Below are 22,634 nucleotides of genomic sequence, written 5' to 3'. Positions count from 1 at the left end.
TAGCAATTCTAAGATGAAGCATCAGTGAGGAACAAGCTTTTTGGCCAAAGAGGTCGAGTCTCTTCCAGTCTTTGTCATACGGTGTGTTTTTGAGGTATGATTGTCTGCCCCTTTCAGTAACAGCATCCACCACCAGGGAGTTTGGTGCGGGATGTGAAAAAAGAAACTTTTCCCTTTGCAGGGACATATTTCCTGTTGGACCTCCTGCAGGTTGGAGTGATTGTTGCAGGGGTCTGCCAGATGTGTTTGACAGGTTCCATGATTGCATCATTCATGGGTAAAGTGATTTTAGATTATGCTGATGGTTGCAAGATGTAAACGAGCTTATGTCATGCATGTCTCCTGCACTTTCTCCAGTGAGATGTCAAGGAAATCTGTAACTCTCCTATAGAGATCCTTGAAATGTCTAAAATTATCCCCCACGTTGGGAGGAGGGAGCATGATGGTGTCGTCCAGGGACGATAGAGAAAAATGGGTTGTTGGTTCAACATCCTGGTCAGAGATTTCTTCCTGTTCTCCCGTCATCTCTTCAAGGGGCTCAGATGGTCCCGGTACGACGGTCCCAAGTGACTGCCATGTACCCTTCCTATGTGGTTAGGAGGTTTGAGGTGGTGTGGGGGATATGCCATCCATGGGGCCCAATACTGCCACTGTGGAGGGAAGGGCATAGGTGCCATTCATGGGTGCCCGTACCACTGCTGTTCTTTGGCCCCCGTATAGTACTCCTTATGTGGCGTATAGTACATCCCTTTGATCATTTCGCGGGCAGGGGAAGAGCTTTGCAAAGGTATGTCTCTCCCTTGTCCTCATCCTTGTCATCGCTCAAAAATGGGGGAGCAGATGGCAGTGGAGCGGTGGGGCGGCTCTCGGTACTGACAGTGCTGTGGTGATCTCAGTGCCGAGAATGGGAGAGACGGGTGTCGAGGACACAGTGAGGTCTGGGAAGGAAGAACTGTTGTGGTGCTGACAGCCTTGGTGGCATTGATGTGGTAATGGTGGGTTTGGCTGCTGTGGAGCTGTTGTCTGTATGGGTGCACCTGTCAATTGTGCTATGCTGACAGGAGGTGGCAGCATAGACTGCGGTTGTTTTGATGTGCCCGCTCCCGAGTGTCGGGATGTAACTGCAGCTGGCTGTGTCCCTGCCTGTGTGAATGATGGTTGGAGTGTAGGACCGGGAGCAGTCTGCAGTTTGTCACAGCAGCAGTGTGTGAGAGTGAACCCAGGCTGGGGAGTCAGAGGGTTCAGTGGTACCCCGGTTCCATGTTGAACCCCGAGGGGGACTCGTCACAGTTTTGTTCTTGATCATTTGGAGAAAATGGGAACACCCATTGCGAACTGCCCATAGCTCCAGTAGATTTATGTGGAGGAGAGATTCTGCCGAGGACCAGAGGCCTTGGACAGTGTGGGCATTCAGGTATTCTCTCCAACCTAAGAGGGACTCGTCCGTGGTGGTTATTATCATTGGAAGGTGTTGGACGAAGGGAACCCTGAGCAAACATTGGTTGGTCATGTCCACCAATGTAAGGAGACCTTTACTTTTTTTGGCATGGTGAGGCGTTTGTGGAAATGATATCTGTTTGGGATGTAGACAGTACAGGGCCAAGCATGCAGGTAGCGCATATGTATCCTGGTGTGTTTGACGACAAATGTTGTTGCTGACATGTGACCCAGCAATTCTAGGCAAGTCTTGGCCAAGATCTGGGGGCTGTTCACTGCTGTGAAGATGAGATTGCATAAGGCTGTGAAATGTTGCGGAGGCAGGGAGGCTGTAACTTTCAGAGAACTGAGGTAGGCTCCAATGAATTCCAGTTTTTGTACAGGTATCAATGTTGATTTTTGTATATTTATTTGTAGTCCCAGACCTACCATGTTTTGTGTAGCCTCTATTGTCTCTTGTTAGGTTGGCACTGTCAGTAAGCAGTTGTTGAGATAAGGAAAAATTGTAATTCTTTATCTTCCGAGATGAGCCGCGACCACCGCAAGGACTTTTGAGAAGATCCACGGGGACATGGATAGTCCGAAGGGCAGGACCCTATATTGGAAATGTTCTGTTCTGAGGGTAAACCTGAGAAACTTCCTATGTGAGGGTTGTATCATTATATGAAAATATGTGTCCTGGAGATCGAGGGCTGAGAACCAAGCCCCTCTTTCCAGCGCTGGAATTATGGTTGCTATTGTGATAATTTGGAAATCATAAATTTGTTGAGCTGTCTGAAGTAGAGAATGAGCTTCCGTCCTTCCGTTTTTTCTGAGGTAGAAAGTAATGTGAGTAAAAACCACTTTCCCTGTGTTGAACTGGTACTGCTTCGAGTTGTATAAGATAGGTCACTTCCTGTCGCAGTAGTTAGCAGTGTGCTCCTTTGCCTGAGACACCATGGGAGAGCCTCTATCAGAGGCTATTGTGGGAGACAGTTGTCCAGGGGGGAGTCTGTGCTTCAGGTTCTGACTCTGTGTGTAGGGATTTCTCCATCATAAGGAGTTTTAGTTGTAATTCTCTGGCTTTCCTGGTGTGGGCTCTCAGTTTATCATAGTGTGCACACTTCTGTGGTATACGTGCTTCGCCCAGGCAGTGAACACACTGCAAATGCCCATCCGAGATAGGAATCGAAAGTCTGAATGTCAGGCAGTGTTTGAAACCCAGGGATCTGGACATACCCCTCTGAGAGGGGCTTTCTCCCTCAGGGGAGAACAGCTCTAATCTAAGGGGTCACTAACAATTGAAACTTACCCTGAGAGAGTTTTTTTTTTAAAAAATAACAAAATAATAAAACAGAGGAGAGAAGGCTATATCTAAATAAACACTGTGTGAACTAAGTTCAATAAAGAGGTGATGCTAAGTGCTCTGACTAAAGCCAAAGGTGGTAGAGAAGGAACTGAGTGGGGGGTTGGCCACACAATGCTATGTAACCACCTCAGGCAACACGAGACAGGGACGATGCATGTGTGTCCCAACCGAGCACGGCTACTACAAATCTCCAATTAGCAGCGCAGGGGCACCAAAACACTTAAAGTGGAGCACACACAAGGACACTCCTCGAAGATGAACTGGACTTCAGAAACAAGACTGACACCAGTAGCTCCAGACCTTCTCAACTAACTTCTTCTCTTTTCCCCAAATGAACAGTAGTTACCATCTTTAATACCATCTAAGAGACTGTCAAACAACGGGGAGTTCCTTCTAAAAACTTTCTTCAGCTAAGGGAAAGGGAACAAGGGTTGTGGTTAAATGAAAGCCATACTTAATATTTTACATTTCAAATGCTTTAACTGTTTTTCCTTCTTTCTGTATCTTTAATAAAAGATAAAGGATTTTTAATGGTGTATTTGCTATGGTACTAAGCAGGCTGTGTCTCTGTATATCCAACCCCGAATCTTGTTTAAAACTGTTTAATGTTAAACAGCTTCAGGATCATGTTAATATCTTTGAGTCTTCGGACCCATATATTCCATCAAAATTAATACAACAGTACCTATCTTTAAAAATGGAAACAAAGAGGACCGGGGGTGGTTTATAGACCAGTCAGCCTAAGATATCTGGAAAGATATTGGAACAAATTTAAACATCAGTTTGTGACCATTTAGAGGATAATAAGATTACAAGGAATAGGCAACAAGGATTTGTCAAGAAGAAATCATGCCAGGTCATTTCCTTCTCTGAAAGGGTTACTAGCTTAGTGGATAGGGAGGAGACTGTAGACTTGATATATCTTGATTTTTAGTAAGGCTTTAGACAGAGTCCCACATTCTCATAAGCAAACTAGGAAAATGTGGTCCCTAGATGAAATTACTATAAAGTGGGTGCAAAACTGGTTGAAAGACCATACTCAACAAGTAGTTACCAATGGTTCACTGTCAAAATAGGAGGTCATATCTAGGGTGGTCTCACAGGGGTCAATCCTATTTTCGTTAGTGGCTCAGATACTTGAGTAGAGAGTATGCTGGGGTCGGCAACCTTTCAGAAGTGGTGTGCCAAGTCTTCATTTATTCACTCTCATTTAAGGTTTTGCGTGCCAGTAATACATTTTAGCATTTTTAGAAGGTCTCTTTCTATGAGTCTTTAATATATAACTAAACTATTGTTGTATGTAAAGTAAATAAGGTTTTTAAAATGTTTAAGAAGCTTCATTTAAAATTAATTAAAATGCTGAGCCCCCCCGGACTCGTGGCCAGGGCCCGGGCAGCGTGAGTGCCACTGAAAATCAGCTCGCATGCCGCCTTTGGCTAGCTGGTCCTTTCAATTTGGCAGAGACAAACAGTGGCAGTCCCGAAGTAGTCTTTTGGAAGCTGGCTGCTATTTTATCCTCCCTTCCTTTTCTATGTTTTGCCTTTCTCTCATCATTGAGGAGATGCCACAGTCTCACACTTACCTGTTGTTGTGACTCCAGGGATGGTATGTGCAGCTAGAAACAGTTCATCGATGGGATCCACTAGATGCTTAATATTGACTTTCCTTGCATTGTAATAATTGCCATCAGCAGCCATCCCTGCACGTTCTATTGCTATCAGATGATCAAATCTAGTCAGAGACAAGGTGATAGTTAATGGGGGGAATTGCGAAACTTAGATCTTACATTTTTCTGTCAGTTGCTTTTAGAATAGAATATCGGGGTTGGAAGGGACCTTAGGAGATATCTAGTCCAACCCCCTGCTCAAAGCAGGACCAATCCCCAATTTTTGACCCAGATCCCTAAATGGCCTCCTCAAGGATTGAACTTACAACCGTGGGTTTAGCAGGCCAATGCTCAAACCACTGAGCTATCCCTCCCCCGTGTAAAATGTTGCACGGTGGCCCGTACGGGGATCGAACCTGCGACCTTGGCATTATTAGCACCACGCTCTAACCAACTGAGCTAACCAGCCACATGCTTCACTTCTGTCTCCTTAGGTGCAAGTTACACTCATTTTGCAAAGCCTCTGAATGCCAGATTGGACCACTTGCTGTACATCTGTTTTCCCACCAACTTATACCCAACATGTAATTTACAGCGTCGTTTATCTCACTCTTGAGTTTGGGCCTATACATTTTGTTTTCAATATTTGGTTTGTTTTCTTGGTAGCTTTAATGCAGCCCCTTCAAACTGCCAGCAATGAATGGAGAGAGAGTTGAAATCCTTCTCCACCCAGTGGAGGACTGGGTGAACCACTTTAGAGCCTAGATCCTCAGAGATATTTAGGTACCTAACTCCTATTTATATCCATGGGAGTTAGGACCTAAATACCTTTATGGATCTGGGCTTTAGCCTCTCTGTGCCTCAGTTAAAAAGTAGGTAGCACCTCACATAGGGATATTGGCAAGTCCAGTTTATTATTCATAATTTCCTATTTAAAGTACTATATTGCTTGTAAGTTACCCATTTATTTGGTTTCTTTTGTTTAAGATTTTTGACAAATTTGGTGCTTGTAAATGTGGATGGGAAGCATGCAGGTAGGCTCTGTTTTAGGCAGTCCCTGTTTAGGATTTTCGCCCCAGAGCTCTGCCAATATACCTCAAGCCTAATGTGCAACACCCTACTACTCCAGTTCTACTGAATAGAGGCTACCAATTGTCCCAAGTTACTAAGTGGTTTTATGATATGGACTAATACACACTGTGATCGTATTTCTCCTTGTGCAATTGAGTTTCCAACATGAAAAAATATTCAGTTTAGCCTCCTAGGATTATGTGATCTATTGAGGTACAAATCAGCTGTAGCTGATTTATGTTCAATTATAAAAGCATCCTCTTGAGCCTAGTGTATGAGAAATGAAAAACAGGGTGTTATTGAAATTACATTTTTTATTAACCCATAGAAAGAAAGGGAAATTGAATGAACTGAAGATGCATATATTTAGATGATAAGCCCTTATTAAAGAGAATTGGCTGCTAACTTTATTATACACCTCTACACAGAGAAACTTCAAGATCACCTCCCCCCCACAAGTAAGTCCATTAAAAGGAAGGGTAAGTTGCTGGCCACATATTCAATGTATGGACATTTTAGTGCAAACTCCAATGCATGTATACAAACCCTAAATATATGCATGTTCAAATCGGGGTTTTCGTGCACATCAGAGTTTGCACTTACATAGTTTGAATGAGTTTTCAGAAATACATGCACTTTTCAAAAATTTTGGCTGGGGTGTCTAAAGACAATGAGGATCTTTTTCAGACTATTAAAAACAGATAGGAGGATCTTCCATACTGGAATAAAATGGATCATCAAAGATTTGAACATGGATGAAAGTGGACTACAGTCCCGGACTCCAGGATTCTATTCCTGACTCTGCCACTGGACTTTGTATAGTCTTTGGAAAGACCTTTAATCTCTCTGTGGCCTACTTTTCCCATTGATAAGATGGGTATAATGATGTACAGCATTTCACAGGTGTAAAGTAAGTTAATGAATGTTTGTAGAGCTCTTTAAGATTTTCATCTGAAAGGTGCCATATAAGTGCAAAGTAATGTACTTCCTTCCCCATTTCCTGTTGTGCATTGGGATTGCAGAGGTCGCAGAATAATGTGGGATCCTGTATTTCACATGCACTGCAATACTACAGCAGAGTGGAGTGTTTGACTCAGAATTTTCTTCCTTTAATTTCAGACCTTCAACTGCTATTGTAATATTTACTTAATATATATTTTATAAAAACATAGTCATTTAAAAAGAGGAACAAAACAATTTGATTGGCAGATACTTCATACTTCAAAGCGTTGCTTGCAATCATTATATCTTCTGTGAACAGAGCCGTTCCTTTCACTATGACTTTGCATAGCCTCCTTGCTACTCATTTTCAGGAACTTAGTACACATACCTGGGTCTTTCAAGATTCCCATTCTCACACAAAAACATCAAAGCGGACTCTGCAGCATCTCCCTGATAACTCAATAGAGGCACTGGTGTCTTCAGTACCCCTAGAGCAAAGAAAAATACAAAATGGATTCCCTAGGTCATTTTTTGTGTGCTTAGCTTCGATTTTAAAAGAACAGAACAGTTAGAACTGTAAGGTGATTCTTGCAAACATATGATTGTATAAGACAATATTTCCCAGCTGGAAATACTGCACTAGTTGCCCATCCTTAGCTTTTGCACAATCAGAGCTACAAGCCAGAGTCCAGAGACATTATCTGGACTGACAAAAGTGAGATGATGTGCAGGGATGAAGACACTTTAAAAATAAGCTCTCTTCTCACCTCCTTCTTTTTGATGATACACTAAATTTCAAAATGCAGTGGTAATAGGAAGAAAGATTCTAGATGGATTTCAAAAGATTACGAACTAGATGCTCAATTGGTATAAATCAGTATAGTTCCAGTGAAGTCAATGGAGCTATGCTGATTTAGCCAGGTGAGGATCTGGCCCTTTTTGTCTATATGCTAGAGCACTTCTTGAAGGCCTGATCTAATTTAGCGATTGCACTGAAATAGATCTTGAACCAGATTAGCAAATTAAAACTGAAAAGCTAACAGTCTTTGTTGCCTAACTGCATGTTTTACCTTGCTGAACAGCATCTTCAATAATCTTTTTATTCAAACTCATGGCTCTCTGGTCTGTTACTATAACAACATGTTTCTCCAAGCTCTGCAACATGGCTGCCATAGCAATGGCTCCTGGAGGTCCATCATTCTCTTCAGGTGGCTCATGGTTGAAGTGAGTAGGAAATCCAGTGGTTATCAGCACTGATCGGGCATGTGAAAGGGAGAGGCAAGTCTTTAGCAGCTCATCCTGGCAGCACAAATGTTTCACTCCCCGGTCTCCTAAAAATCAAAAACAATTTTCTTTTTTAAAGACGGTGCTAGATTTTTAGCATATTAATACCTCCAAGAGGTTCTGTTAGGACGAATCCCTGTCCATCACTGTCAAAGTGCCTGGCAGGGACGAGAAGAGCAGCCAACAACCCTTTGCCAGGCTCTATCCCTATTGATCCAGAGATAGTGACAGATCAGGGGAATGGAGACCATCAGCAAAGCACATCATCTCCCACTAGGTAAGTGCAGCGAGTCTCCTGAATGAATTTATAGAAGGTTGTGAAGACTATTGTCCATTCTGCAGCGCTACTGGGATCACTACTGATGTGTGCGCTTGTGAAGGATATCATAAAGTGGTCACTGTTGGGTAAATGAGTTACCCAAAATATTAGGGAATGGAGCCGTGCTCTACCTCTGCCTACATCATGTTTGTCACTGGGAGTTCCATACCCCCATCTTTGTTTGAGATGCATTTGAATAAAGCAGCAGGTTTCTAGCCTGTAGTCCTGGGAGTAGAGTGTTATTTTTGTTGTACCTAGTGGTCCCTTTACAAAAAAGGAGAGGTTGGGAAGCCTCCCTCAGCCCGGACTAAGCTGAACTGCAGATTTGATTCAGATTTCTGAAACCCCAAATGGATGAGGGCTTCATTTCAATTTTTTATAGAGAAGAAGCCAATGGGTATTGGTTCCGCTCATTATAAATACTGAGTGAGTGGATAAATTCAGAAGCAGATCCACGCTCATATTCAAAATCAGTGCTAAATTCAGAAGTGTTGGGGGCAGGAGTTTTGGTAAGTGATGTGAAATGAGAAAAAAATATGAGATGTGGGAAGGGAATGCAGAAGATAAACCTAGAAAATATGACAAGAGAGACTCTGGGGCAGAAGGGATTTTGCTCATTGATCCTCCCATTCAGGAGCCACTTTTCCCTTTTCAATAATTCAGGCGTCTTGGCCCAAAGTTGTTCTGTAAAGAACAAAATCAGGTTGAGTAGATCCAGACCCCACTCATTTTACACAAACAAGCTCAAGCACAATCCATGTCCAAATGCATAGATATACATTTAAACTCAGGCTCATGCATGCGCTCACAAGTACACACAGAAAAACTGCAGCAGGACAAGGCAGGGCAATCGATTTGTAAGTGGGCATTTCACACTGTGGCTAGGGGCTGTCTCCTAAATGGGAAAGGGACAATGTCATTTGAACTTGTCCAAACCTGTTTGCTCTAACCTGTTTCTTCATCATAGATTTATTGAATAATGGCCAAATCAGTAATTCTTTCTGAACTGGTTGAGGTATTGAGGGATGGGGCTTGAGGGAGAGTGTGCAATTAACAGGCTGTGAGTCCAGTGTAAGAAACTCAATCCCCTGGAAGAAAATGGAATACCAGGCCTAGCAGAGACCAACCTGACTATGGCCTTTAGGCCATACTGCACGATGAATGTTAAATACTAACAGTCAGATTGAGCCCCATGTTGCTTGGAGCTATCTGGGAAGAGGGAGTGGGACTGGAACTATGAGTGTGTGGTCAGTGAAAATGCAGTGATTTCTTTGGTCAGATTTGCCACTGGGCCAAATGGGGCCAGCGCCCCGGAAAAATGTGTGCCCCCACATCCCAACCCATTCCACCCACCCGGAGCTCCTGCCTGGGAGTGGTGTTGAGGCACAGAGGCTTGCCCTGCTCCACCTGCTGCTCCTGCCAAGGAGTGGGGCAAGCCCCCTTGCCCCGACCCTGCTCCCTGGCAGGAACACGGGGCCGGCAGGGGAAGCCCCTGTACCCCAACCCCACTGCCCTGTAGGAGTGCCGACTGGGACAAGCTGGAGTGGGACAAGCTCCCGCACCCCAACCCAGCTCCCCGGCAGGAATGCCGGGTGGGGGAGCGAGGCAGGACAAGCCCCCGCGCCCCAACCCCATTTCCCTGCCAGGAGTGTGTGTGTGTGGGGGGGATTGTAGGCAGAAGGAGTGGGGAGGGGCCCCAACTTGTTCCAGCCCAGGGCCCCACAATAGCTTAATCTGCCTCTGACTGGATATCAGAATGCTGATGACCTCATCTATCCAGTAGGTTGTGTCAGGACCAATCCCTGTTCTGCACTGTCAGTATGGTTGAAGGAGAGGAGCAGCCAATAACCTTTTCTGCAACCCTAGCACTACTGATACAGAGACAGTGAAAGAGAAGACGAATGCAGATGGTCAGAAAAGCACATCACCTCCCATTAGGTAAGTGCAGTGGCATGGACTTGGGGGTTTATGGAGACAATTGTCCAATCTGCAACTCAGAGGGGGAGAGGAAAGAAGAGGTTGGAAGGAGTCCCTGATCCACCATAAGGGGTGAGTCATCGTTGGTGACGGGGCTAAGGTGCAATATTCAGATGTGGATTCAGATTTCTTTCACCCCAAAGGATAGAAGGGCTGGCTCAGGTACAGTGAGTCCTCACTTAAAGTCGTCCCAGTTAACGTTGTTATGTTGCTGATCAATTAGCGAACATGCTTGTTTAAAGCTGTGCAATGCTCCCTTATAACGTTGTTTGGCTGCCTGCTGTGTCCCCTTCTTGCAGGAAGAGCAGCCCGCTGCAGCTAGCTGATAGGGGCTTGGAACCAGGGTCGACCCCCTATCAGCTCCCCGTTCCCCTAAAAGAAAAGGAGTCCTTCCCCTAAGTTTCCTGTGTGGCAGCCGCCCAGCAGGCTATCAATTGCTGGCAGTTCAGCTGTCCCTTCCCACACTGCCATGTGCTGCTCCTGCCCTCTGCCTTGGAGCTGCTCTCCAGAGTCTCCTGCTTGCTGTGCAGGAGGGGGAGAGGGGAGAAGAGGAGGGCTCATGTCAGGGCGTCACCCTGCTCCTGCACCCCGCTTATCCCATCTTCCATAGAACAGGAGACACACACACGACAGGGCTCAGGACGGAGGGAGCTTCCTGCCAGCAGCTGCCATCTCAGCTTGCTGGTTAATTTAAAAAGGCAGTGTACTTAAGAGTGGGGTCAGGTACTTAAAGGAGCAATGTGCATCTCTCTCTCACACACAGGGTGTGTGTCTCTGACTGCCATGCTGTCTCCCCTCCCTCCATTCATGCTGCCTTGTAGAGTGTGAAGCTATATTAACAACGAGTTAACCCTTGATGGCTCAGACAATTGCTAGTTCATCATTTAGCAGTAAGGCATCCCCTGGGAAATATCCCACCCTCTTCCATCCTCGGACTTCACCACTTCAAACATTTCCCTGGAACTTAAGCCCCCCTATTTACATTAATTCTTATGGGGAAATTGGATTCGCTTAACATTGTTTTACTTAAAGTCACATTTTTCAGGAACAGAACTACAACGTTAAGCGAGGAGTTACTGTAGTTTTGCTCAGCTCTTTATAAAGAGGGAGCTGTTGGGGAAATTTGGAAACAGATCCTGGTTTGGATTCCAAATGTCTGCTCAATTCAGTAGTGTTGTGGGCTAGGAGTTTTGATGAGAGACGGGTCTATGATAAGTAAAGGTAAGGAAGCTGGGAAGAAAGTGAAAGATGTGGGCAGGGACTGAGGAAGATAAACCTAGAAAATGAGACAAAGCAAAGACCCAGATGTGGAGGTGACAACGTTCCATTGACCCTCCCAGTTCTTGGGAACCATTTTTCCTTTTTCAATAACTCATATTGGCCCACAATAATTCTGCAATGAATACAGTCCTGGGTAGGTGGGTGTTTCTGGTGCCATGGCCTGTTACTTCCTCAAACTTGCCCTACCAGGAAGCAGACACACTGAGTGTAAATAGAATGATAAGGACTTTGTTCTGATGAGAGTTGTTGGCCTGATAAAAATCACACTATTGGCTTGAGGAGAGAAATCAGCTCAAATGCAGCAATGTCTGTAAACAGGAGCAATTTTAAGAGGGTGTCACGAGGGGGATGGCACCACATTTCCATTGATGTCTCTCCTGTCGCTGTCACTGGGAGGCACAGTGATAAAAGGGGAGCACAGTCAATACCTGGGGGATGTTAGCATTCTTGTTATAATCATGTAATTTGTTTCTATAGGTCTAACAGTGCACAAGCATCCTCAGTCCATACATGCAGCGAGGGTGGCGAGAGAGGGACCAACTGGAGCCCATCAGCTAAGCCCAACATACCACACAGGGATAATGCAATAAGTGTGTTTTGTTCTCACACAAGAGACAGAAAATCAGATGGAATTTTCCTGTTTGTATATCTTGCTTATTTAATCTGTATGGGGCAGGGATGTATCGGATATGTGTTGTTGAGCCAGTACAGAGCACATTCGGGGCACTATCCCCATGATTTACACTAACCGCACCCTAGACCTGCATTTTTGGCTTCCATGCTAGGGAAAGAACACAAACTCATCCCCTGTACTTGCCATATTCCCTCCCTTCTAGGCTACCAGGAGGAAATGGAGGTTACTTGCTGTTACTGGAAGTTATTCAAGATGTGTGGTCCCTATCTGTATTCCACGTGCTCAGGGTCAAACTGATTGCCAGATTTGGAGAAGAAGAAGGCAACTAAAATTGTTGCAGGCTGTGCAAATTGCAGACTGTTGTTTCGGAGACTCAAAGGAAGTTTTAAGGAGACTGTGGGACTATCACTTGTTTCCCAGACTTCAAGGAGCTTGCTTGCATGCTCTACAGAGGGTTTGGACACCATTCTACAGAGACTGAGAGGGGTAAAATCTCCCAGAAAAGAACCCCAGAAGAGTGTATGTATGTATGTGTACATAATTATATTTTGCACTGAGACTTGCAAAAGTAATCAGTACTAAAACTTGGGGAAAAACCCTTAAAAGAGTTGTTGACATTGTTCACAGTTACTTCAAGGGTTATAGGTAAACTGTTATGCATTCATAGATAGATATTTAGTTCATAAATTTTCCTTTAGAGTTTGTGTCATTCTCCTTCTATCAGAAATTAAATTCTGTATAAGCCCTGAAAAAACTAAACTCTGGTCTGTGCTACAGCAGAAAGGTAAGCTGAAGTACTGAACAGGAAAGATATACAATACCTGATCTTAGTATGTTGCCTTCCCCAAACTTGTTGTACATGCACATTTAAGCAAAGCAAGATATTATTCAATTCAGAAGAAGTCAGTGTTTAAAAGTACATAGACAAATAAAATCCCCAGCACACTTTATATATGAAGGAGTGAAATGGTACTGAAAAGCTGTTAAAGGATGCAGTAGCCCTTGTCACCATCATCTCACATAGGGAATTATTCCAGGGCTGATGCCAGTATGTTTAGCAGCTCTGCAGTTCATGTACTAGCAATTCCTACTAGTATTCATTTATATATAGGGCCCTACCAAATTCACAGCCACGAAAAATGCATCATGGACCATGAAATCTGGTCTCCTTCATGAAATCTGGCCATTGTAGGGGGGGGGGGGGGTTGCAGTATTGCCATTCTTACTTCTGCAGTACTGCTGACGGCAGCGCTGCCTTCAGAACTGGGCAGCTGGAGAGCAGCGGCTGTTGGCTAGGAGCCCAACTCTGAAGGCAGCACTACTGCCAGCAGCAGCACAAAAAGCAAGGGTGGCATGATATAGTATTGCCACCCTTACTTCTGTACTGCTGCCTTGAGAGCTGGATGCTGGAGAGTGGCAGCTGCTGGCTGGGCACCCAGCTGTGAAGGCAGCATTGCTGTCAGCAGCAGCGCAGAAGTAAGGGTGCCAATACTGTGACCACCCTTCAAAAACTTGCCACCCCCCACTCACACACAACCCCCTTTTGAATTGGGACTCCCATGGTTACAACACCATGACATTTCAGATTTAAATATTTGAAACCATGAAATTTCATTAAATCCTATGACCATGACATTTACCAAAAGGGACTATGAATTTGGTATGGCCCAGTGCTAAATTTGTGCCAGGGCTTGCCAGGACTGAGCCCGGTAAACCTTGCCAAGTCCATTATAAAAGTAAATAATTGCTTGAGCCCCATCTCCTCTTTCATTACAAATTAAGCACTGGTAGGGCCCTATTTATATACAGTAACTAGATTTCTTCCTGTGGAGAGCCACAAGCTAGTTCTCACATCACCTTGCAGCAGCCAGGTGCAATCGGCCTACTGTTTTCAGTGATGGTCAGCAGTACAAGATAGCATGAAAATGAGTGTAAGGCAACCCCTCAGCTGGACCAGGGCTGCTCACTCAGCTATGACCCACCCCTCCAGCAGAGCCTGCGGTGATTCATCTCTCAGGCATGAGGCAACAGCCTATCCAGGGCAGGGGTAGATGACTCCCAGGCATAGGTATTTCACACTCCCCACCAGAGCCACAACTTGGTGTGTGCAACAGCACCATTTGGCTAGGAATCTTCCTGCTGCTTCATGGTGTTACAGATTCCTTATGCTTCCAGCCTTCCCTTGATACTATCCCTGTTCCTGCCCCAGCCTTGTTCTAGCCTGCTCCAGCCCCGGTCCTGACCTGCTCCAGCCCTGCACCCAGCTCCTGACTCCCAGACCCTTGGACTGGCTCCAGCCCAGCTTCGACTTCATCTTGCTTCCAAATTCTGACTACGATCCTGAGTTGACATATCTATGGACTCTGACCCCAGTTCTTACTCATGGTTTGTTCCTGGACCCCAGTTTTAGTGCTGCCCTCGGCCTGGTCCCAACTCTACCTCCGGCTTTAACCCTTGATATCTGTTCTCGGACACTGCTTTAACCACCAGGCCTGACTGTCTAGAACTCAGAGTCTGAAAATGAGACCAGGAATGGGAACTGAATTGATGCCTCCCTTTATCCGGTGCAAACCAGTACCTTAGGCTGGCCCAAAGTAGTCCATTTGGTAAGGTGGAAGGGAAGAATTAACAATGTTCAATCAGAATAATCTAACATTGGAATTCTTTGTAACATTTGGAATTACCTTTAAATGTTTACTATTTAATGTCAACTGTGCAATATCTAAATGAATGGAATGGATCATACTAATTTAGTAAGACAAATCCTATGTTTCCAGAATTATTAATTCTTCAGTAACTCAAGAAAGAATTTTTATTTTACCTGGATCTACTCCAATTAGGCTTTCTAGTTCTCTTATCTTTTGTACAGCTGTTTCTGATGCAATGCTATAATGCAAAGGATTTTGAGAAATGCAGTGGACCTTCGGGATTTCTTTAGAGTTATGAACTGCAGCATCCTCATTCTTCAGGTCAGTAACAAACATGCAGCCAGGAGAATGTGTAAAAGCCAGGGGAGACTCTACAATAGATGGAAAAACTTCAACTCAATATGCTATACCAATAACAAATAAATATTATTGATAAAGCACCAGAACGATAAGAATAATAGAAAAGTTGCATCCTAAAACATATACATGGTCCCTACCCCAAAGAGCCTACAATCTACGACAAGTGACATGTGAAGGGAGCTAATCAAATATATACATATGTAACATTGTACGTTTGTGTGTGTGTGTACACACGCACACACACACGCACGCGTCTGGAGGAGAGAAAGGTAGGCTTATGGATCAGCTGAATGCATTTTCACTTAAGAAAAAGACTATAAGAAAACGTATTTAGATGATCAGGCTTTTATTTTCAGAAGTGTCCCCACTTTTGTTACCCAACTTGAGCGATCTAGAACCTGATTTTGGAGGCACTGAGAACTTGCAGCTCCCAATGGAGTTAATCTGAAAATCAGGTCTTAGATGTCTCAAGTGGGGCACCCTAAATCATGATAGTTTTGACAATTTAGGTACAAGTGACTTGTCCACAGTCATACAATGAGTCAGTGGTACAGCTGGGATTAAAATATAATCAGTCATGCAGTTCTGTAGAACAAACACTAAACAACATTGCCTTTCTTTAGTATATGTGAATTTGCTATATAGTAAATGTGTGTGAGAGGCAGCCTACCTTCTGTAAGCACTGCTCTAGTCCATGTTACTAAACTCACTTTGCAGAAGCATTAAAAAAATAATGTGTAGTCATTTAGACACAATGTAAAACACTGCCACTTAGGTTTGCAATCATTTCACATCCACTGTGCCCTCACTTTGCATTAAATATAAATGTCTGCATAAGGTACAGTGCAGAGCTGTGTGGAGAATGGAAATGCTGTTTCACAAAGAATCCTGAAGTTTGTTTTTGTTGTGATTTGGAACAAACAGCCAAATTTTTGAAATTCTCTGTGAAAGAAAATTCAGGAAAATTTTTTTTTTGGATCTGTCAATGGATTTTTTTGAGAAAATCAGAATGTTTTGTTTCAGTTGATTTTATTTTATATTGTAAAATAAGTAGGCTTGGCAAAATTAGATTTTTAAAATAATTTTGACAGGTAATACCGATGTTTACTTTTAAGCATTTTGTTGTTGTTATTGAGTTAAATTTTCACAGTAGTGTAAAATTATGGTTTTAAAGTACAGTAAAAGCTGTGTTATCCGGCCCTGTACCAACCAGAAAGCTCTATACACTGCCATTTCTAATCTTATTAGAAAGTCTGCTTTATAGTCCCGGTTGGTGTGAGGCCGGCAGGCTCCCTATGTGGCTCCCCAGAAGCGGCAACATGTTCCTGTTGCTCCTAGGCGGAGGAATGGCCACGAGGGGTTCGGAGTGCGGGGTGTGTGTGTGTGCAGGGCTGGGGGGGATGCGAGGCACAGGCTCTTGGAGGGAGTTTGGGGGTGTAGGGGTTGGGGCGAGGACTCTGGGAGGGAGTTTGGATGTGGGAGGGGATGTGGGGTGCTGGATCCAGGGGGACACTCACCGTGGGTGGCTCCTCGCAAGCAGCGACCAGTCCCTGCTGCCCCTTAGAAGCTAAACAGTTCTACGCATGCTGCCCCCGCCCCAGCACAGGCTCTGCAGCTCCCATTGGCCGGGAACTGCGGCCAATGGAAGCTGCCGGGGTAGTGTGTGTGGATGGGGGCAGTGTGTGCAGAGCCGCCCAGCCGCACCTCAGCCTAGGGGCCGCAGGGACCGGTCGCTGCTTGCAGATTCGGTGCTTCCAGATTTGGCACCCTGCACTTCCCCGTGCACCCCAACCCCCTGCCCCACACTCCTTCCCAGAGCCTGAGCCCTGAGTGCCCCCACTCCCACCCTCTTAGTTAACTAGAATTTTTCACTTACCAGCTGTCATAAACATACAGCTAAGGGTAGCATAAAATCCCTCCTTTACCTGTAAAGAGTTAAGAAGCTCAGATAACTTGGTTGGCACCTGACCAAAAGGACCAATAAGAGGAGAAGATACTTTCAAATTGGTGGGGGAAAGTTTTTGTTTTGTGTTTCTTTGTGTTCTCTCCAGGACAGCGAGGAACCAGGGCAAGAAAAATACATCTCCTAAAGCCATACCTGAACTAAGCATCTAAGATTACAAATTGTAAGTAATAGGAAGGAAATGCATTAGATTATCTTTTGTTTTAGCTTGTGAATTTTCCCTAGGCTAAGAGGGAGCGGTATTCCTGTTTTTTTTTTTGTAACTTTAAAGTTTTGCTGAGAGGGGAATCCTCTGTTTTTTTAATCTGATTACCCTGGAAAATTACCTTCCATCCTGATTTTACAGAGGTGCTTCTTTTACTTTTTCTTTATTATAAAGCTCTGCTTTTAAGAACCTGATTGGTTTTTAGTGTCCTAAAAACCCAAAGAGCTGGTCTGTGCTCACCTTGTTTACTCTCAAGCCTCCCCAGGAAAGGGGGTGAAGAGGTTTGGGGGATATTTTGGGGAAACAGGAACTCCAAGTGGTCCTTTTCCTAAACCTTTGTCTAACTGACTCAGTGGTGGCAGCGATACTGTTCCAAGGACAAGGAAGAATTTGTGCCTTGGGGAAGTTTTTAACCTAAGCTGGTACAGATAAGCTTAAGTAAAGGAGGGATTTTATACTACCCTTAGCTGTATGTTTATGACACCAGCAACCCCCATTCTCCCAACATGCCAGATAAAAAAAAAGCTTTTACTGTATTCTCCCCATATTTTTTTATTCAATTTTAATTTTTACAGTTGCAGGAAATTATGCGGGAGGGTCAGGCAATAATTATTTAAGACAGTATATGTTGAGGTTCACAAAAGTTAAAGTTTTATAACTATCAAAACAAAAATTGCCAGCATCACATGTCAAAATGTACAAAATACATATCCTTAAAATCAAACTAAAGTTCTCAAGCAGCATTTTTCTTACTCTGTCTATCTGTAAAGTTAAATTATTATTGATGGAAAGATTTTTTTCATCATTTTGTGTGTGTATGGTGAAATCTATGTTTACTGACAGCAATTAAAATCTAATCCTTCCAAGTGTATATATACATAACATAATACAAAATTTGAAAAAAAAATGTGAAAGAAAAGCAATTTCTAAATGAAAAATCAAAATGTTTCTTTCCCAAAATGCTGAACTGGAACCTTTCCACATTACCATAACTCTTTTTCTCTAGGTTTTCCTCCTAAACAAAATTTTGGTGAAAACAACATGATTTTGCATTTCATTTTGATTCTGCTGGAAGAAGAGGTTATTCATCATCTTGTACAGTAACTGGAATTCAAGTTGTTTTGTCCCTATGGGTGTTCCATTTGAGAATATGCATGCACTTGTGCACTCTCGATCAGAGATTTTTCTGCTAATATATCCCACAGGTCCGCACCTGTATTGTATGCTGCCTTATGCTCCAGTAAGAGGGCATATGGAGAAAAGCAGACCCATACCTCTCCAGTTCCTTCTCAACCTCAGAGCATAGTAAAAGTCTGAAGCAAAAGGGAAAGGAAGGTGGGTAGTGGAGCACCCATACAGACAAAACATCTCAAAGAATTCCAGTTACTATACAAGGTAAGTAACCTCTCCTTTTTCAAGTGTTGTCCATTTGGGTTTCTCATGAGGAGACTACCAAGCAGTACCTTAATGTGGAAGAGGATGCTGAGGAGGTGGATCCAGTACAGCGTGCAGAACAGCTTCACCAAATGTGATGTCCACTTTGGTGGCATGGAGTAAGGGATAATGCTGTGAAAAATATGTGAATGGAGGACCAGGTGGCTGCCTTGCAAATGTCTTGAGGCCACTGGAAGTAGACTGAGCCTGCATGAAGTGTGTAGTGATTCTAGGAGGGTGGGTACAATCTACAAGTCTCATAGCATGCCAAAATACATCCTGATACCTACTTACACAGTCACTTGAGAGGAGATTGAATGACCCCTCATCCTCTCTGCAAAGCAAACTTTGTAAAGACTGTAGGAGCTGTTGATAAGCCCAATGGCAGGACACAGTACTGGTAATGGTTGGTGCCCCCCATGAACCTGAAGAAACAACTGTGAACAGGGTCTATGGCTACTTGAAAGTAGGGATCCCGGATATTGAGGGTGACAAACTAGTCCCTGGGATCTAACGATGGAATGGTCATTGCTAGGATGAACATCCTGAAGTGCTGTGTATGAATAAAAACCTTTTAGAGAGCAAAGGTTTAGAATCGATCTCCACCCTCCTTTTTTTCTTTAGGACCAGGAAGTACCTGGACCACAAACCCTTTCTGAAGAAGCCTGGAGGAATGATTTTGATCGTCCTTCGTTGCAGGAGGGATTCTACCTCCTACTTTAGGAGCCTCCTGTGAGAAGGATTCCTGAACAGGGATGGGGGGGGAGCAGAATTGGATGGAGTAGCCCAACAGTTTTCAAACTCTGGGTTGGGACCCCATAATGGGTCAGGACCACATTTTAATCGGACCACCAGGGCTGGCTTAAACTTGCTGGGGCCTGGAGCGAAAGCCCGAGTCCCACTGCCCAGGGCTGAAGCATAATGGCTTTAGCCCTGGGCAGCGGGGCTCAGGTTACAGTCCCCCTGACTGGGGTTGAAGCCCTTGGGTTTCGGCTTCCGTCCCCACACCCGGGGCAGGAGGGCTTGGGCGAGTTCAGTCCCCACTCCTGGTGTAGTGTAGTAATTTTTGTTGTCAGAAGGGGGTCGTGGTGCAATGAAGTTTGAGAAACCCTGGAGTAGCCGGTCAAGATTATTTCCGGTACCAATTTGTCTGAGGTGATATGCTCCTAAAAATGGAGGAAGTGGGCAAGGCGGTCTCCATAGGTTGAAAGAATGGATGAATGCTATAACTAAAGATCCACTGGGGAGAAATCTCGACCAAAGTATCAAAATGGTCATTTGGATGAGGTAGCCATCTGAGAGGCGACAATGGAGGATAGGACTTTCTTGTGCCTAAACCTTTTCTTGGGTGGCTCAATAATTCTTTGAGATGCCTTATAGTACACCGGATGGGAGCATTGTGCTGTCTGAAATTTGCTATATTTTCACTTTGTAGATGGAGTGTAGATACCAAGAAAGTGCAACGTCACCCTAGAGTCTTTGAGTGAATGAAGAGATCTGTTTGTATGTCACTAAAGAGCTTAGGCCCTTTATAAAAGGCAAGCCCATAATATTTTGTACTTCCTTGAGCAAGCCAGAGGACTGTACCCAGGAGGCCTGGCACATGACTAGGGCACAGGGCATAGAATGAGAGGCCATATCCACTGTGTTAAGGGAGGCCTGCAGGAAGGCTATGGCTACTGTATGACCATCTGTAATAAGAGCTAGAAACTGCTCTCTCTTGTTCTGAGGCAAAGACTCAATAAAGTCAGAACATTTACTATAATAGGTAAAATCATATTTTGCCATCAAAGCTTGGCAGTTGGCAACTCGGAATTGGAGACACTGATAAGTAGCTCTTACACCTTAGAAGGTCAGATGGTTAAGTTCTTTGTCAGATATTGCTGACTTCTTTTGTTCGCGACATTGACGACTAGGGAATTAGGAGTGGGATGAGAAAACAAGTACTCTGAGCCCTTGGCTGGGCCCTAGTACTTTTTATTGACCCTGTACAGGTGAGTGAGATGATGGCCAGAGTCTGCCACACTGTGTGGGCTGGTGAGAGAACAGCCTCATTAATAAGTAAGGCTACCTTGCCCTGGGTGAAGGTGTACACCAAGGATTGCTTTTGTTTCTGGATTTCCTCCATGGGAATCTGTATAGCCTCTATTATGCATTTCATCAAGTTCTGAAAGTTGTCCATGTAGAATGGCAGAGAAAGCATAGTTGCCTCTTCTGGGGCATACTTCATCTGAACTCTTGCTCCTCTGGTGGCCCCTCTTGAGTAGTGTGAGGAGGCTCCTGAGCTACTGGTGGATGGGAATCCTGCTGGGACCTCTTGTGTAAGGATACCCTGTAGACTTGGTGAGAGAGGTACCTAGAAGCTACCCATGAGCCCAGGGACTATTCCCCCAGATGAAATGTGTCCAGCAGTACAGGAGGCGGTACAAGAGAAGACCAGAGTCATTTTGGAGAGATCTAGCTGTTGATGGACGGTACCTGGTAAGATAATTTCTTTTAAGAGTCCTTCCATCTGGAAGAGTCTGATCTTGGTACCAGTGAGTCAATAGCTCAGGGCTGCTTAACTGTAGGCTTCTCGGTACTCAGATTTTCAGTATGCAGTATCTTGGCACGTGGCTTTGAAGAAAGTGTTCTTCAGCAATGCTGGTGCCTTGATACCATGACTAGTGGGAGCCTTGGCAGTATGTGCAGCTGGATGTGAGGTTTCCCTGCTCCCAGATCTAAGTGGAGACTTCTCTTTCCTAGATACTCTATCAGGGGAGTGGGGTCTCTTATGTTTGGTAGCTCTCTGTGCACCTGAAGTCATCTCCTGATTTCTGGAGGTTGTAGCCAATGAAGTCTCTGGAGCACTCTGCACTGCTGAGTCTAATGGTGTGTGTGTGTGTGCGTGTGTGTGTGTACTGGAGCACTCTGCACTGCTGAGTCTAATGTTGTGTGTGTGTGCACGCCTGTGTATTGGAGCACTCTGCACTGCTGAGTCTAATGTTGTGTGTGTGTGTGTGCGCGCGCGTGTGCGTGTGTGTGAAATCTGATCCTGTGGGTCTACGGGAGCACTTCATGGAGAGCAGTTTCAGATAGTCTTTCTTTAGTTTTTGACATCTGCTCTTGAAGCCTGGATGGGACAGGAGCGGCAGCTGGAATGCCTATCACAGAAGGGAGAAAGTCTTGTGTCAGGATTGGAAGGGCTTGAATCCTAGGATCTTGGGCATATCCTGCCAGGAAAGCTGCCAGTCAAGAAGGCCTGAGAGAAAAGGGGGCCTCAAAGAAAGGGGGGACAGATGGGGGAACCCACCTTCAAAGCACATCTGTGCTATAAAATGTAAATTAACAATATCCAAAACTAAAAATTAATTATAAAACAAAAATAAAGAGTAAAAGGGCAGAAGAATAACTGTCAGCCAGATAGCTGATACCACAGAACTCCATCTCAAGCTGCAGGAAGTTAAGAATGAACTGAAGTAGCACGGGTCCACTCCTGTCGACATATTCTAAGACTGGAGCACAAGGAAGTGTACAGTGCAGGTGCGGCCCTGCAGGTACTACGAGCAGAAAGATCTCCAATCAAGAGTGCATGGGCATGTGCACAACCTCAGGTGGAGCACCCATAGGGAAAATAACTCAAAGATGAACTGTTCCAACAGAATATGGGTCCATCAAGAGTTTTCCAACCAGGTCTAGTTCAGGGCAATGAAGATCAGACCCACTAACCACATCCTGCCAGTTAGAAGTCTCTCAGTGTACAGTGAACAACATAAAAATGAAATCACTGTTATCTCAACCATAAAAAGTACATCATATGTAGTACATACTGCAGTTGCTGACTGCTTCCACCCCTGTTATTCCACAGGCCCAAAACACTGGAACATCCCCAGGGTGAGGCTGAACTGGATCTCCATAGTCTGGGCTGGAAAGGTTTTGGATTCCTAACAGGCCTATGATTGACAAACAGTAAAACAACATTAAATTCCAGCAAAGCAGTAATGGTATAAAGCTGAGCTCATCCAGTGACACGGTGTTAAAATTACAGCATGGAAAGCAGCAATGGCAAAGCCAACCTATGACTCAAGTGGCTTGTTAGGTTCCCTTAGCATGCATGTATGTGTCCTCGGTTCCTCTCCTAATATT

At 44.5% G+C, this 22,634-nt stretch overlaps 1 protein-coding gene and 1 non-coding gene across 4 annotated transcripts in view; both read right to left on the bottom strand.

Moving 5' to 3' along the window:
• The window catches only part of DGLUCY (D-glutamate cyclase), a 116,605-nt gene that overhangs the window by 54,664 nt on the left and 39,307 nt on the right, over positions 1-22,634 (bottom strand). For all 3 annotated transcript variants that reach the window (XM_077819266.1, XM_077819265.1, XM_077819267.1), the window contains exons 6-10: positions 22,319-22,441; positions 14,721-14,918; positions 7,475-7,735; positions 6,793-6,892; positions 4,368-4,516 (exon numbers count right to left, since the gene is read on the bottom strand). In XM_077819266.1, the coding sequence (XP_077675392.1) occupies positions 4,368-4,516; positions 6,793-6,892; positions 7,475-7,735; positions 14,721-14,918; positions 22,319-22,441 (831 nt within the window). The remainder of the gene's footprint in view (positions 1-4,367; positions 4,517-6,792; positions 6,893-7,474; positions 7,736-14,720; positions 14,919-22,318; positions 22,442-22,634) is intronic.
• Positions 4,787-4,860, bottom strand: TRNAI-AAU (transfer RNA isoleucine (anticodon AAU)). The gene has a single exon. It is a non-coding gene; the product is annotated as a tRNA-Ile (tRNA).

Source organism: Eretmochelys imbricata, chromosome 6 (genome assembly GCF_965152235.1).
Source record: "Eretmochelys imbricata isolate rEreImb1 chromosome 6, rEreImb1.hap1, whole genome shotgun sequence".
NCBI classification, from domain to species: Eukaryota; Metazoa; Chordata; order Testudines; family Cheloniidae; genus Eretmochelys; species Eretmochelys imbricata.
This window is presented reverse-complemented; position numbering and strand designations above follow the sequence as displayed.